A 14,578-nucleotide genomic window follows, 5' to 3' on the forward strand; every position below is an offset into this window, starting at 1 on the left:
GGTGCAGCTCTTGGTTGCCGGATCTGCAGCCTCCATCCCCCTGTGTAGCCCGACCGCAGTGTGTGGATCGGGGACTGTGGCCACAGCGGACGGGCGGGACAGGTTACATGACCGGGAGAGGATTTTAATTACAGCGCTCACCCCCTACAGATGACGAAGCCACTAACGCCCCACTGGGAGAGCCAAGATAAGACATCAGCTTTTTGTCGAGTATGAAAGCTGGGTGGAGACCTGGGGATTTGTTTTAACACCCCTCCAGCTAATAACACGGGTGGACTGTGGTGCTCAGTACAGGAGAGTGGGAGCATTTAGACCAGGGATCATGTGTGTGGAGCTGTGGTGAAAGGATGTGCAAATACTGAAGATGCTCCTTTTGTCTGTCTGGCTCCTTTTCTCCTCGTTCTTCCTCCGTTGGGTCGGCTCCCGGGTTTTCTTTGGACTTGGCCCTCATAACTTTTGGACTGGAACTTAAGTGCGCCCCGCCATTTTGGAACACTCTCCTGTTGTTGCTCTTGCCATGTTGAGATGGTTTCCATCGATGCCCACGACCCGGGTCCGCCGTTTTGTTGGTTCTTGTCCTTTCCATTGGTCCTTTGGATTCCATCCTGCTGACCTTCAGAAATGTCTCTTACGATGGACTGCCTTATCTTTCTCCCCCTCAGGTCCCCCTCTCTCCTCTCATCAATCTCAGCCTCCCCCACATACCGCTTTCTACCCCTTTTTATTTTTTCTCTTTTCACTCTGAAATATGTGATATATACTTGTCCAAGCCAAATCGCTGGTAAAATGGAATCCTGAGAAAATCTACTATTTGTATATATAGAGAACTCTAACCACTAGTATATGTAGTAGGCCTTTGTACTCACTACCATTCCTATGTGATTCTTAGAGTTTATCCATTTGTATCTCTTCCTTGAGTGACTTTATAACTTGTACATTTGCAATTTGTTCTATTTGTATCTCTTCCCTGTGTGACTTTACAGCTTGTACATTTGCAATATTTTTTCCTGTTTGTATCTTTTATGTAACTCATGTAATCCTAATTCTTTATGTATGGCAACTGGTTCTTTTGTAAAGCGCACTGACACCTTCGGCTAATGTTCGAGCTATGAAAAATCGCATTAAATAAATAAATTTAAAAAAGTCAATATGAATCAGTATGTCTTGTTCTTAACCCCGCCCACTCGCCCCATTTAAATGAGTATCTGCACTATTTTTTTCCATTTAAAACACTGTTTACCGCCCGTATTTTAATGGGTCCTAGTTTCATTTTCTACTTGATTTCAGTTACTATACGAATAGTTGTAACGTATTTTACCGGGACCTAGTCTCATTTTCTACCGGATTCCAGTCACTTTACGGACAGTTGAAACGCTTCGCCGTTACCTCTCGTGACGTGGAGCCAGTTCATCTGGACTACTGGCTCTGCTCCCCCGCCCCTTCGATTAAAGCACGTGAGCGCTCACAGCAAATCAACACTTCAAAATTCTATATGCGCACCAAGATTGGCTGGCGTGGTCACAATGCCCCAATCAAAGGTCACTGTAGACGTACCGTACGCCCATTCAAAGATGACATCTCGAATACATTTGGGTCTGGAATGAATTGTAGCGTTACCCGGAAGTGCTTAAGACTAGTGGCATCCGTTGAAACGATCTGTTATTGATGGTGCATTATACAGGTATCACGTATTGTCCGTGTAAGTAGCAGACAGGTGGTCGCTATAATTGGTAACGCCGACACTCACTGAAGGTCATTGAATTTACAGAACACGTTCATCTGTCTACCCTAATCACATTTGATCTATAAATAACACTTCGGGTACTATTATTGTTAATCTGTGGTGAGAATTGAATAATTAATTTCCGCGTTTCTCAACAGACTGGTTCCATTGTTAGACAAAAAACGTATGCCGGCTGATCGTGCTAGGGTCGTTAGGAGTTGTTAACAAACGGAGAAATTATCGTGGCATAGTGCTAAACTTGTTCCAAAACCCAACGCAACTGTTTCTGGGGCAGCGGGGTACCTTGAAGAAAGATGATGGCGCATTTCCACCACTCGTCCAGTCACAGCTCCTTCTAACACCTCGCTGGAACTCGTGCTTGGGAGTTATCTAAACTGGACTATAACCCAAACTGAAGCAATTTTTTAAATGACGACAATTTTTATGTATGACCTTTAACATAAAATTGCTCTTGATGCCCACCATTGGCACGATTTGGTCCATATTGTATGTATGTAGGTACCAAAGACTCACTGATAATGGCTTTTCTATTACCTCCTGTGTTTCAGAATTCCTTGGGTAGCCTTTATCTACAGCTCAGAGTCATGCTATACCACTTTTTCTAAATAAGCTGGAATCTTGTCCCCTTTCAGGTGGTGACCTAGGGTGTCATTCTTCGGCTGTGCCATGACGGGTGTGCTTCAGAAAACGGGTCTGTATGCGCCTTCGGTCCGGTGCTCGCTCCAGGGCCTCTTTGCAGTTTACAAACCTCCTGGCGTTCACTGGAAGTTGGTGCGAGATGCAGTGGAAACAAACTTGTTAAAAGGTAATCGGGCAAAAGAGGCGCAAGATAACTTTGTGAATATTTGGGATGGTAGAAAAACGGTCATCTGCAGTGGGTTAAACTGCTTGGGGTTTTTTTAGAGGTTCAGATATCAGGGGCGCACTGCCTCAATTTCTACGTTACTGTGTGTAGTTCGAAAAGTGGTAGCTGTGTAGTGCGTGAAGAGCAGGCGGAAAAACACCCTTAACCGTCTAAAAAGTCAGAGACTATACGATAATTATACAGCTGTGCTCTCGCAACTACAATAAAGTGTTACACAATTGAGTACAATAGACAAGTATCAATAATTAAATAGAAGCAGATTCTTTGGTGTGTTTCTTGTCCCAGCAGGGTGAAGATTTATTGTATCCAGACTTGAGGAATGTCACAATATGCCGACACGTGTTTCGTCGTGTGCCGTTGAGTCAACACGACTCTTCAGGGCTGGTGGTACAAAACATAGTGTATACATATTCAGTGGTACGTCATATCACAGAAATAGGCTGCATATGGTGACAAGAAGTGCATCACGCATGCAGTAGTAATGTGCGTGTCCAGTCGCACGGAGTGGGTGTGATGACGCTTAAGATACTGAGAGTGTGCCACTCTAAGGAAGTGAGTGGTTTTCCTTGAGTGGTGGTGCCCTGGGTGTGAAGTTTGCTGGTATTAGGTTGAAATTGTGGCAAGCGTTCACGTATACACGGTGGTCCTGCATACCTAGGGTTACAGAGTGTCAAAATATCTTGGTGAGGGCAAGCTAAAGTGAAGTATAATAAAAAAAAGTTTGTGGGTGACAAGTTCATACTGGGGTGTGTGGATATAATTTGTAGTTTAAGAAGATTGGTGATATCTATTGTGATATAATGAAATACATGCTCTCTCTATGAGGTTCAGTAATTACCTTTAGACTCAACTCCTGGATGTGGGTTGAGAATAGTCTGGAAGTTATGGTAATGTTTCACGTGGGTGGATTAGAGAGAGACTAAAAGGCGAGAGGAGAAGAAAAAACATCGTCAGGAAGGTATAAAATGAGGAATGTGCGAGAGCCTCTCGGTGGATGGCTAAAAATAAAATTATAAGATCGACCGGGACATTGTATTGGAAGTATCCTTACCACTGGGTTTATTTAAATTCAAAACAATTGGTAGGTGGGTAGTGGTGGAGTATCCAGTGGAGTTAGAAGCAAGATCGCGTTCTATCCGCTCTGTTTCGCCCTTTTTGGGTGTATCAGAGACTTCAAGGTTTTAGCGCTATGGTAAAGGAATAAAGTAAAATAATAGGATCATTGGACTAAAAGTAGCATGCATCGCGTCAAACTCTGTCAACATTTATGGTAAAATAACTAGAAAAAAAACAGTGGATAGCGATAACGTTCTGTACCTGAATACGGGTGTGTTTCAGGCATTGACCGGGAGGGGATCCATCAAATTGAAAACATCTGAAAACGGGTTCGTTTTCTCAATTAGCGGTATGCTGTAAGGGTTTTGAAATTGACAAGCACGTATTAGAAATGCGAAAATAAGTTCGCGTGGGCTTATTAGCTCCATAATACTTGGAATCTAGTTGTAAGGAGAGAGGGCAACGACTTACCCGTGGTTCGGTATCCCTCCTCCGTTGGTTCCCGGTGGCCGTCTGTCGTGAGCGGACACCTGACCGGAGGAGGAGGTGTTCCTATGTAGGATTGCTAAACATAGAAGATGTCGGTTTGTTTGTGTGTTCAAACGTGGCCGCCATCTTGGCAAGGGGAAATAATGATGCAAAATGCATGGTGCTCGCGTACTAACATGTAGTGTAGACAATAATTGTAAGTCTACGTGCTACGTATATGGAAGGAGAGGAAAAGTAATACCGAATGGGACTCTTTAGCCATATTGTCGTTGTACTGAGTAGTTCTTCAGAGCCTGACCATAGCAGAAAACAATCGTCAATGTATCAACCCCAAAACACTATGGAGTCGATGTATTGGATTCCTTTGGTGCCCCAAATCAAGTCAGCCTCCAGGGCCCCCATGAAGAGATTAGCAAAGGAGGGTGAGAATTTGGAGCCCATGGCTACTCCCTTCTTTTGCCGATACCATTTTCGATCAAAAATGAAGAAGTTGTTTTCTAGAATGGTCTTCGTCATGTGTAGTAGCATGTTAGTGTGTGCCCAGAGAGAAGCCGGTCGGTTAGATAAAAGTTTAGTGATGGCTGCTAAACCTAGTTCCGGATTGATGCTGGTGTAGAGAGACACCACATCCAAGGTCACTAATATGGTGTCTCGTTGCCACTCCATGTCTGACATGATGCTCAGTATGTGTTTAGAGTCTTGTATGTAAGACGGAAGATTTCTGACCAGAGGCCCCAAGAAAAGATCCACATACTCTGCGATTCTTTCGGTGGGACCTCCAATCCCCGATACTATCGGTCTTCCTGGAGGAAACGGTAGATTTTTGTGGACTTTGGGTAACGTGTACAACCACAGATACGTGGGTCTGAAGACTTTGAGGTACAGGTACTTGTTGTCATCCAGAAGACCAGATTGTTTCCAGGTGAGTAAGAGTCCATTGATTAAGAGTGTTAGTGGACCAATGGGGTTATGATTGAGTAACTCATAGCATGAGTCATCATTGAGTTGGCCTTGGATCTCGTTGTTGTAGTCGATCAGATCCATGACCACCACATTACCCCCTTTGTCCGCCTCCCTGATGATGATGTTAGGATTGTCACTTAAAGTGGAAAGTGCTAACCGTTCCCCTTTGGTTAAGTTGTCTTTGTATTTGAACTTGGTGTTTAAGTTCTTGATATTGGTTCTGTTAAGATCCTCAAGAACATGCCTGTGAAAATTATCAATCACATTACCCCCTGGTAACGGGGTGTCCATTTAGATTTGCTTTTCAAGCCACTCGCCATGCTGTAGTCAGTTTCAACATCATGGTCCTCTAGTAATCTTTCCATTTCAAGAGGACTGTCTTCCCTATCTGTCAAAGAAAGAAGCAAGTGTGTGGATTGCACATCTTTAATGGTCAAAGAAACATCATCAAAAACATTTGGAATGTGTCTAGGTTGACTCTGTCTGTTCTGTAATCCAGCAAAATGTTTTTTTAGTTTAAGGTTACGAATGAATTTAAAGACATCTATCTTGGTTTGGCACATGTAACCGGTAGCATAGGGATTAAAGTTAAGGCCTCTACTAAGTAGGGAGACCATCTCTGGTGTCAAGGGAAATGAGGACAAATTGATGACTTGTACTTTGTCACTTAGTGTAGCTAATTCTTCTGTGTCCCTGACCTCAGTTTCCCTTACAGCATACCGCTAATTGAGAAAACGAACCCGTTTTCAGATGTTTTCAATTTGATGGATCCCCTCCCGGTCAATGCCTGAAACACACCCGTATTCAGGTACAGAACGTTATCGCTATCCACTGGTTTTTTTCTAGTTATTTTACCATAAATGTTGACAGAGTTTGACGCGATGCATGCTACTTTTTGTCCAATGATCCTATTATTTTACTTTATTCCTTTACCATAGCGCTAAAACCTTGAAGTCTCTGATACGCCCAAAAAGGGCGAAACAGAGCGGATAGAACGCGATCTTGCTTCTAACTCCACTGGATACTCCACCACTACCCACCTACCAATTGTTTTGAATTTAAATAAACCCAGTGGTAAGGATACTTCCAATACAATGTCCCGGTCGATCTTATAATTTTATTTTTAGCCATCCACCGAGAGGCTCTCGTACATTCCTCATTTTATGCCTTCCTGACGATGTTTTTTCTTCTCCTCTCGCCTTTTAGTCTCTCTCTAATCCACCCACGTGAAACATTACCATAACTTCCAGACTATTCTCAACCCACATCCAGGAGTTGAGTCTAAAGGTAATTACTGAACCTCGTAGAGAGAGCATGTATTTCATTATATCACTATAGATATCACCAATCTTCTTAAACTACAAATTATATCCACACACCCTGGTATGAACTTGTCACCCACAAACTTTTTTTTATTATACTTCACTTTAGCTTGCCCTCACCAAGATATTTTGACACTCTGTAACCCTAGGTATGCAGGACCACCGTGTATACGTGAACGCTTGCCACAATTTCAACTTAATACCAGCAAACTTCACACCCAGGGCACCACCACTCAAGGAAAACCACTCACTTCCTTAGAGTGGCACACTCTCAGTATCTTAAGCGTCATCACCCATCACACCCACTCTGTGCGACTGGACACGCACATTACTACTGCATGCGTGATGCACTTCTTGTCATCATATGCAGCCTATTTCTGTGATATGACGTACCACTGAATATGTATACACTATGTTTTGTACCACCAGCCCTGAAGAGTCGTGTTGACTCAACGGCACACGACGAAACACGTGTCGGCATATTGTGACATTCCTCAAGTCTGGATACAATAAATCTTCACCCTGCTGAGACAAGAAACACACCAAAGAATCTGCTTCTATTTAATTATTGATACTTGTCTATTGTACTCAATTGTGTAACACTTTATTGTAGTTGCGAGAGCACAGCTGTATAATCATCTGCAGTGGGTTGTTGTATTGGCGTGCATTTTTTAAACAACCAAGGATACATTATTTGTTTGAACCTGGTTGTCTTTGAATTATTTCAGGGCATACCTCTTGATTTTTTTTGCTTGACGGTGTAATACCAAAAGTTAAAGTGCATATATCAACTAGGAAATAACTAACACATTACTCATATAGGCATGCCTCCAGTTCCCCTGGTCACTATTCCTTCCCCATAACAACTAGGTCGACATGTTTATTATGTTCATATAGCATTTGACCAATATGGTCATTACCTCAAGATGGATTGTGTGCTCAAATTGTCTAGCCCCACGTTTGAGTAGTACTCATCCTGCCAACATAATGGTATTTGCGACTAATGGTGGCAGAGTAAAGATAAGGTGTTGATCAACCTTTCTCTTAACTAACATAAAGAACACAATGTGCATTTCCACATACAGTGCCGCAACAGTAGTTTACATGGCCGACAAAAGAATGCCGCCTCTGCGGACAAGGAGAAGAGACACTACTACACCTCCTATGCACATGCTCCTCACGACTTGGAACCCGAAAAATAGTCATTCATGAGATTTTTAGTAAAAAACGAATAAGGACATGCAGAGCTGCAGTCCTACAGTGCCTCGGAGGCCTGTCGATCCAATTGTCCTGCAGAACCATTACATTTTGGAAAATGTCGGCCAAAGAATTGGACAAAAAAAACAAATTAACTTGAGTGGCTTTGATACGAACTGCCTGGACACGTTTCATTGGCACAATTTGTCCATTATTTCTTACTGAACCATTTTGCACCTTTTATAAATTGCACTGTTTACACAATTTAACATATCTTATCTTAACAGTTGAGGATGATTGAGGATATGACCTCTGTGTTTTTATCGCTCGTATTTTACAAATCTTCATTTTAAATCATCTTGTATTTTGCGTCTTTTCCATTCTTTTATGATTTTTAATGAAATCAAATAAAAGTATTATTGACTTGACAGTCGCGCAACAGTAGGTGTAAAACCAATAAACCCATTCATATTTTTTATTGTATGTAATTGGACAGAAACTTTACCACTCCTCTCCTCTGCCTGTGAAATAAGTCATAACTTGAAGTAGACAGTACTTCCTGCAATTCAGCATGCATATATGCATTAAAAAGGCATCTGCTTCTTGGAAAGTTGTAACTGCACCCACTCCTGCAAAAAGCAAAGGGATCCGCATCTTAAGAATTTTTTTTTTTTATTATTTCTGGTCAACATCGACAAAACACACGTTTCAGATAAACAGCTGTGTCCGTGGTATAAACTCACATCTCGTTATACATACATTTTTCGTCTATTTCTGTACATAGAAAATCTAATATACATTCTAACACATCCAGAACTTCCGACATCCATAGGGTTCTGAAGTTATCAGCATATAATGCAATTTGATACATTCCTAGACGTAAGGTTAAGTGTTGCAGCTGGCCTCTATTCCCCAATAAACTGACAAAAGTAGCACATTTTATGCTATCCCACCAATAATATGAATCAACTGTCCACCTGTATGTTCTTTAAGATACTGTGTTGTGTTAGGAGTTCCCAAAAATCCCGAGGTCTTGATGCCTGCGGTAGTTCCTCCGCATAAACCTCCAAAGTCTCTCTACAGTAGGACATATCTGTAAGCCAGTCTTTAAAGGGATCCGCCTTTTGTAGAAAAAAAAAAATACCTTGGAGCTCATCCTGTGTCCAGCTCGAGGTGTAATCCCAGTGTGACTCATAAAAATAGTTTTTTCTCTCTGTCAGTTTCAAGACTCGGTGAGGGTTATGTCCCATTTAATATAAAACTATTCTTTTCCATTAGTCATCCAAAATATCAATCAGCAATTTATCATGGTGTGTTCTAAGGTTAAGTAGGACAATGCTTTGCTCATCCTTACCTTATAGACCAGGTAATTCGAAGTCCTCTTGCTTGTCTTGTGCCTCATATGACTTTGACATGTTGCAGTAAATTCTCTCGCTGTCCACAATTTCTAGTTTAGTCTGGCTTCATCTATAATCTTATCACACCCCGCATGATGTCCACTTTCCTAGATCACTGTTGGGGCGGGAAAGTCCTCTGCATGGTATACAGAAGTATATGCTCCTCCCCTGAGTGCCTGACTGCATGTGGACCTGGTATCCTGACTTTTATTTTTCGTCCTGGCGTGTCTTTAATCTAGCGTGTGCGCAGAGACCCAGCTCTGTCTTTGTTAGTGAAAGGTCCCGAACTTGTATAGTGCCCCAGAGAGACGCATTGAACAAACCCTCCATGCAGACAAAAAAATACTGTCCCATCTTCCTTTAGCACACAAGGCGGTGGCAGCAGTGTACTGTGGTTTTTGATCTTCTATATTTGACCTGACCTTTTTATGTGTGTTAGTGAGCATATGGCCAACTGGCCCCTCTCTTGTAAAGTTCTGCTGTCATGTGAAAATCCAGAATCTGGCATGGTTTCTCCTGTGTGTATTTTGCATGGATATGCAGTGTGCGTGTAGCACATGGTGCTGTTGTAATATAACTCACTGGGTGTATGAGTCTGAGTAATGGAACCAGTGGAATCCATTTTGGATGGCCCTAGTTTACCATGGCACAAGAGGGAAGCTGAGGATAGCTTCCCATGCAGTGAAAGTGTATTTCGTGCATTCATGTGGCTGAAAGGTGAAGATCCTGACACCAAAGTGAGGAGGATGGAGGCAGGGCTGCTGTTAGAAATTTCACAAAGGTTTTGTTAGCAAGGGGCTGCCGATTTGTTCATCCTTATCACTGCCTATCATACAAGTGTTCTTCAAAGGCGAACCCTCCCGAAACTTCCCAGTTTTACACTAGAGTAGACAGGCTTCAATGAATGAGTAGATGGGGCATATGCAGGGTATTTGGATGATCCAGTGGATAGGTTTGGGTAAGGGAATATGATATATAATGCTTGTCAAATTGATTGGTTTTAAAAATGACATCCGAGCCGGTGCATGCTGTGACTTGATGTGTAGAAATTAAACAGTTCTGTCATATCATTAATGTATGCATTTAGGAAACAGAACTGATTAGATTTAACAACAAAGTACAATTCATGTCTGAAGTGGGAAAGCGTGAGGAACCTGTGCTAATAAAATGTAATTGGCTTTAAGTGGCAGACTGCTGCTTCTGCAAGGTTAATGTGGATTTCAACATCTTTGCAGCCAATGAAGAAAAACTGGCAAGCACACCCAACACATGCATTTTTATAATATACATCACTACGTGAAAAAAAATCCTTTAACATGGTGTGTAATTTATCCCCAGACCTGAATTCCCTGAAGCAACCAGCTCCTCTGAAGCAAGTGCGCTTTCTCTTGGAAGGTGGAGAAGGAAAAGAAAGCAGTAGTACAGAACTAACACTGAAAGCCACTACGCTCCCGGTCCTCGCAGATCACCCCCTTGGTATGTGCAACGGTACATAAATAGACTTAAAAATGGTTTTATCATGATAACTTTTTTGGGTCTAGCAGGAAACCCTTAGATAAATGCCCAATGTAGAGAGAAAACTAAAGTTGAGACATATACAAATATAGCACACTTACGTCCCACATATAAACAGAAATATTAGCATGCACTAATACTGTAATTCGGCCAAACATATTGCAAAAACAGGTTATTCTGAATGGTTACTTTTAGTGGGGAGATTGGTTACCTTTAGAAAATCCTCCAAGTGTATTCAGGGAACTATTTTGCCATGCTTGTGTGCATGATTATTTTGAGCCGTACAGCTCAGCAGTGAGACTGTACCTCCCTGTAAGTGACAGAGTGGAACCAGCATACTTACATTCATTCCTTCCTTTCCGTGTCCTTCACTGCAGATCCAGGTTTTCAATAACTTCCAGTATCCTTCTGGGCAGTGTGCCAGGAAACATGCCTCCCACAAAAACAACAGGATTAAAACCATATGAAGACATGGAGGAGGCTGATGTTACTCACAGACCTGCACAAGTTATGTCTGTGGTGCTTGGGCTTCCATCATGACTCCAAATCATTAAATGAGTTTGCCATCATGTACCGGAAAGTGAGCAGAGAGTGGAGGCTAAACTCTACATCGCTGAGCCCAAGAAGAGTTTGCAGTCAATATGCAATTACTGCTCATTCTCTAAGCTTGAGCAGGAGCCAGATTTAAAAAGGAGTAAGGTGTGCTATTCATATTATTTCCTCATGCCCAATAAGGATGGAGGCCTCGGGCCTTTCCTGGATATCTGGCAATAAAATGCCTTTCTGAGAAAAGACAAATTCAAAATGCACCTACTGGTTGGCATTCTCATACTATCTTCTCTAGACCCCGGAGTCCGCATTGTTTCCCTTGACTTGCAGGATGTATATTTTCATATTTCTATCCTCCAGTCCCACAGGCAATATCTGTGATTCTGTGTTCCCCTTTGGTCTTACCATGACTCCTTGTGTATTCATGAAAGTGAAGGCGATGGTCCCAGCTCATCTTTGGCTGTAAAGTATACATACATTCCTGTACCTTGGTGGATGGCTGCTCAAGGCGGGCATGCTACAGTCTGTATCTAAGGACAGTGTCCAAGCTCTTGATATCCTTGGGGTTCTCTATCAACATAGGGGCTGTCCTGGACATGCGCTCAAGGCATTTCCATGGCCGCTGTGAGTCTCGGACATTAAGGATATGATTCTAAAATTGTAGGCTTTATCATTGGTCTTAGTGAGAATGGTCCTGAAATTTCTTGGACTGCTGGTGCAACCTCCATATCTGGAATGTCAGATAGCAAATGTGTATCTTGCAGCGGAACCTCCAGTTTTAGTGGACTCGGCCACAAGGCTGCCTCTTCGACTCCATCCAGATTGAATAGGAGAAGGCTTTGTGGTGGCAGACAAACGCCAGCCTAACCTGCGGCATCATACTCTCCATTCCCCACCCAGACTTCTCGATGGTGACAGATGGATCATAGCTCGGTTAAGGGACCACCTGAGGGAAGAGAAGATCAGAGACCGCTGGTCTCCGGCACAAAGTGAGCTCCACATCGATGTTCTGGAGCTTCGGGTGATCTGCCTGACCCTGAAGCTTTCCTTCTGCTATGGAAAATGCAGCTCTTACACAAAGCTTTTTCAGATACCTCCCCCACCTCTAGTTCTGAAGAAAAATTAGGACACACTGGACCTCAATCATCTTAATTGTCCCAGACTGAGCCAAACGTGTATGGAACCTAGAGCTCCGGAGCATTTCTCCTACTATATGGCTTTCCTTTCTGGAGGACCTCCTGTCTCAGCAACAGGGGAGTGTCCTGCACCTGAATATCAATTTACATCACCATATGTTAAGATTGAGCAGCAACAGTTGAACTCTTTTATCTTGCTGTCTGAAATGGTAGATGTCTTTCTTTCCGCCAGATGCCCATCAAAGAGATCCATCTACTCCGGGCACTGGGATAAGTATGTGGCCTGGTGTGGGGTCTATCATCTTGATCTGTTGCAGGCCAAACGTTCTGATATATTGTTTGTGTTGTTGGCCCATCAAGGCCTTCCATTGTGCACAGTTATGGGTAATATGTCAGCTCATTTAGCTTTTTTATGTGTTCCTGGTCAACTCCCTCTCTTTAAGTTACCTAGTGTGATTCGTTTTATCAAGAGTTTTACACATGTTTTTCTGAAGACCAGTGGGCTTTGAACTTTTTGAGCCAGTGCGCAGCTGCTCACTGCATCTACTGATGCTCAAAACATTTTTACTCAGTGCAATCATCTCTTCATGCTTCGTGTGTGAACTGGAGGTGCTCGTACTGCAACTTGCTTACACTACGTTGCATTTTCTGGACCAAATTAGTGTTGAGGATTCAGGTGGTTTACTTGCCCAAGATAGTATCCCTTTTTATCATTACTCAATCACCTTACCAGCATTCTTTGTTCCTCCTCACCTTTAAAAAAAAAAAAAAGGAGATGCTCAATTTGCTTGACCCCAGGAGGGCTTTGAGCTTGTAAATTGACTGCAAGAAAGATAATTGTGTGGCTGATCAGCTCTTTCTAGGGAATTTGGTGCAAAAGAGGACCCTATCAAAGTGAATTATCCTCTACATCAAAATCTGCTAGCTACATACTAGAGGGTCTGCTGGGTCATTTCACCAGAGCAAAGGTTGCTATGACAGCACTGGTGAGGAGAGTGGCCAGTTCTGGACATTTGCCAGGTTGTGATGTGGGTATCAGTCCACACAAACATTTCCTAGATAGTGCAGTCTATCATGAGGGATATTTTGCCTGTTCAGTCCTACAAGGTTTCTATTGAGTCTACTCCTCAGACCCTGCACTCTTTGAGATACTGCTGTGGTATCTGTTGCAACGGTGTAGATTCTGCCATTTGAAGTATACACCATAAGAACAAATTCCTTCTCTTCAGTAACATTCTTTCTTATGGATACTGTATCTAATAGCAGATTATTCAATGCCCCAATCTCCCTCTTCTACGGAGTAAACTCCTGAGCATCATAAGGTTCCAAGTTAGAATTTGGTACACTGTTACCTGCAATTTGTTTAAAGTGCTCCACGTCTGATACACGGAATGATAAAGATTAAGAAACTGACAGCACGCAGGGTGGTGCTTATATGCACCTCTGTCACTTGTGGGGCAGTACACTGTCACTACGAGGTGTAGTGTACCACCTGGTGATGCACAGAATTCTCTAGATCAAGTCTGGTGCCTTGGGCTGTTCTAAAGATGAAGAATCATATGCAGTTAAATAGAGTATCCACCAGCAAGTGTTACCAAAGGAAGTAATCTGTTCTTTCTGCTGGAGCAGAGTTAAACAAAAATTCAGTGACGATACAGCAGGATGGGTATTTTTGTGAGGAATTTGTTGCACTGTTAAATATTAATGTAAATGTATTTTATATATTTTCTTTCGTAAGTAGAACAAAAAAAAGTTCACTTCTGAATTAAATATTTAGTTTAAATGTATTATATGAAATAATTTTTCTGAAGTTTTAATTTAAAAGATAAATTCCCACCTAAAGCATTAAACATTTTTATAGATTAATAATTATTCTAACTGATGTATAGAAATAATTATTAAATTATATTTTAATGCAAATTAGTTGCATTATTTCAGAAATTAAAAAAAGCTAAAATATTTCATAATGAAATAATGATTTATTTTTATATATTTTTAACATTAAATAATTTTGAGCTCTTTTAAATAGCTTAATTTAACAGTATTTCCTGTTGGGTTTTATTTCGGTCCCTACCTCCATTATTTTTTGATGGTGGGTATTGCAGTACCAGTGGTTGACGATGTGTGATGCTGGACTTACTCCAACTCTGACCTAAAGTAATTTACCACTGTTTTGGGTGCCTTGGTGGCGCTGGTAACTATAAAAATGTAGTTTGTTAATAGCAGTGAGCTTTTCTGGGTGGGTTCATGTCACTTCCTAACCCCCACCTCCAAACAACCCTTTGTAAACCTCTCCTTACTCCTTCATAACCCCCTCCCCCTGAGTAATAAGTATACTTCTTTTT

The 14,578-nt window shown here is 42.0% G+C and overlaps 1 protein-coding gene across 2 annotated transcripts in view; it reads left to right on the forward strand.

Moving 5' to 3' along the window:
• The first annotated feature begins 1,562 nt into the window (after positions 1-1,562).
• Positions 1,563-14,578, forward strand: part of TRUB2 (TruB pseudouridine synthase family member 2) — a 37,749-nt gene continuing 24,733 nt past the window's right edge. The window contains exons 1-3 of one of the 2 annotated variants that reach the window (XM_086921165.1): positions 1,563-1,699; positions 2,377-2,549; positions 10,372-10,509. In XM_086921165.1, coding sequence (XP_086777291.1) covers positions 2,411-2,549; positions 10,372-10,509 — 277 coding nt within the window. In that variant the 5' untranslated portion in view covers positions 1,563-1,699; positions 2,377-2,410. The remainder of the gene's footprint in view (positions 1,700-2,376; positions 2,550-10,371; positions 10,510-14,578) is intronic. The other variant, XM_086921166.1, reaches the window with a different exon arrangement.

The sequence above is a fragment of the Lissotriton vulgaris genome, chromosome 5 (assembly GCF_964263255.1).
Source record: "Lissotriton vulgaris chromosome 5, aLisVul1.2, whole genome shotgun sequence".
Classification (NCBI taxonomy): Eukaryota; Metazoa; Chordata; class Amphibia; order Caudata; family Salamandridae; genus Lissotriton; species Lissotriton vulgaris.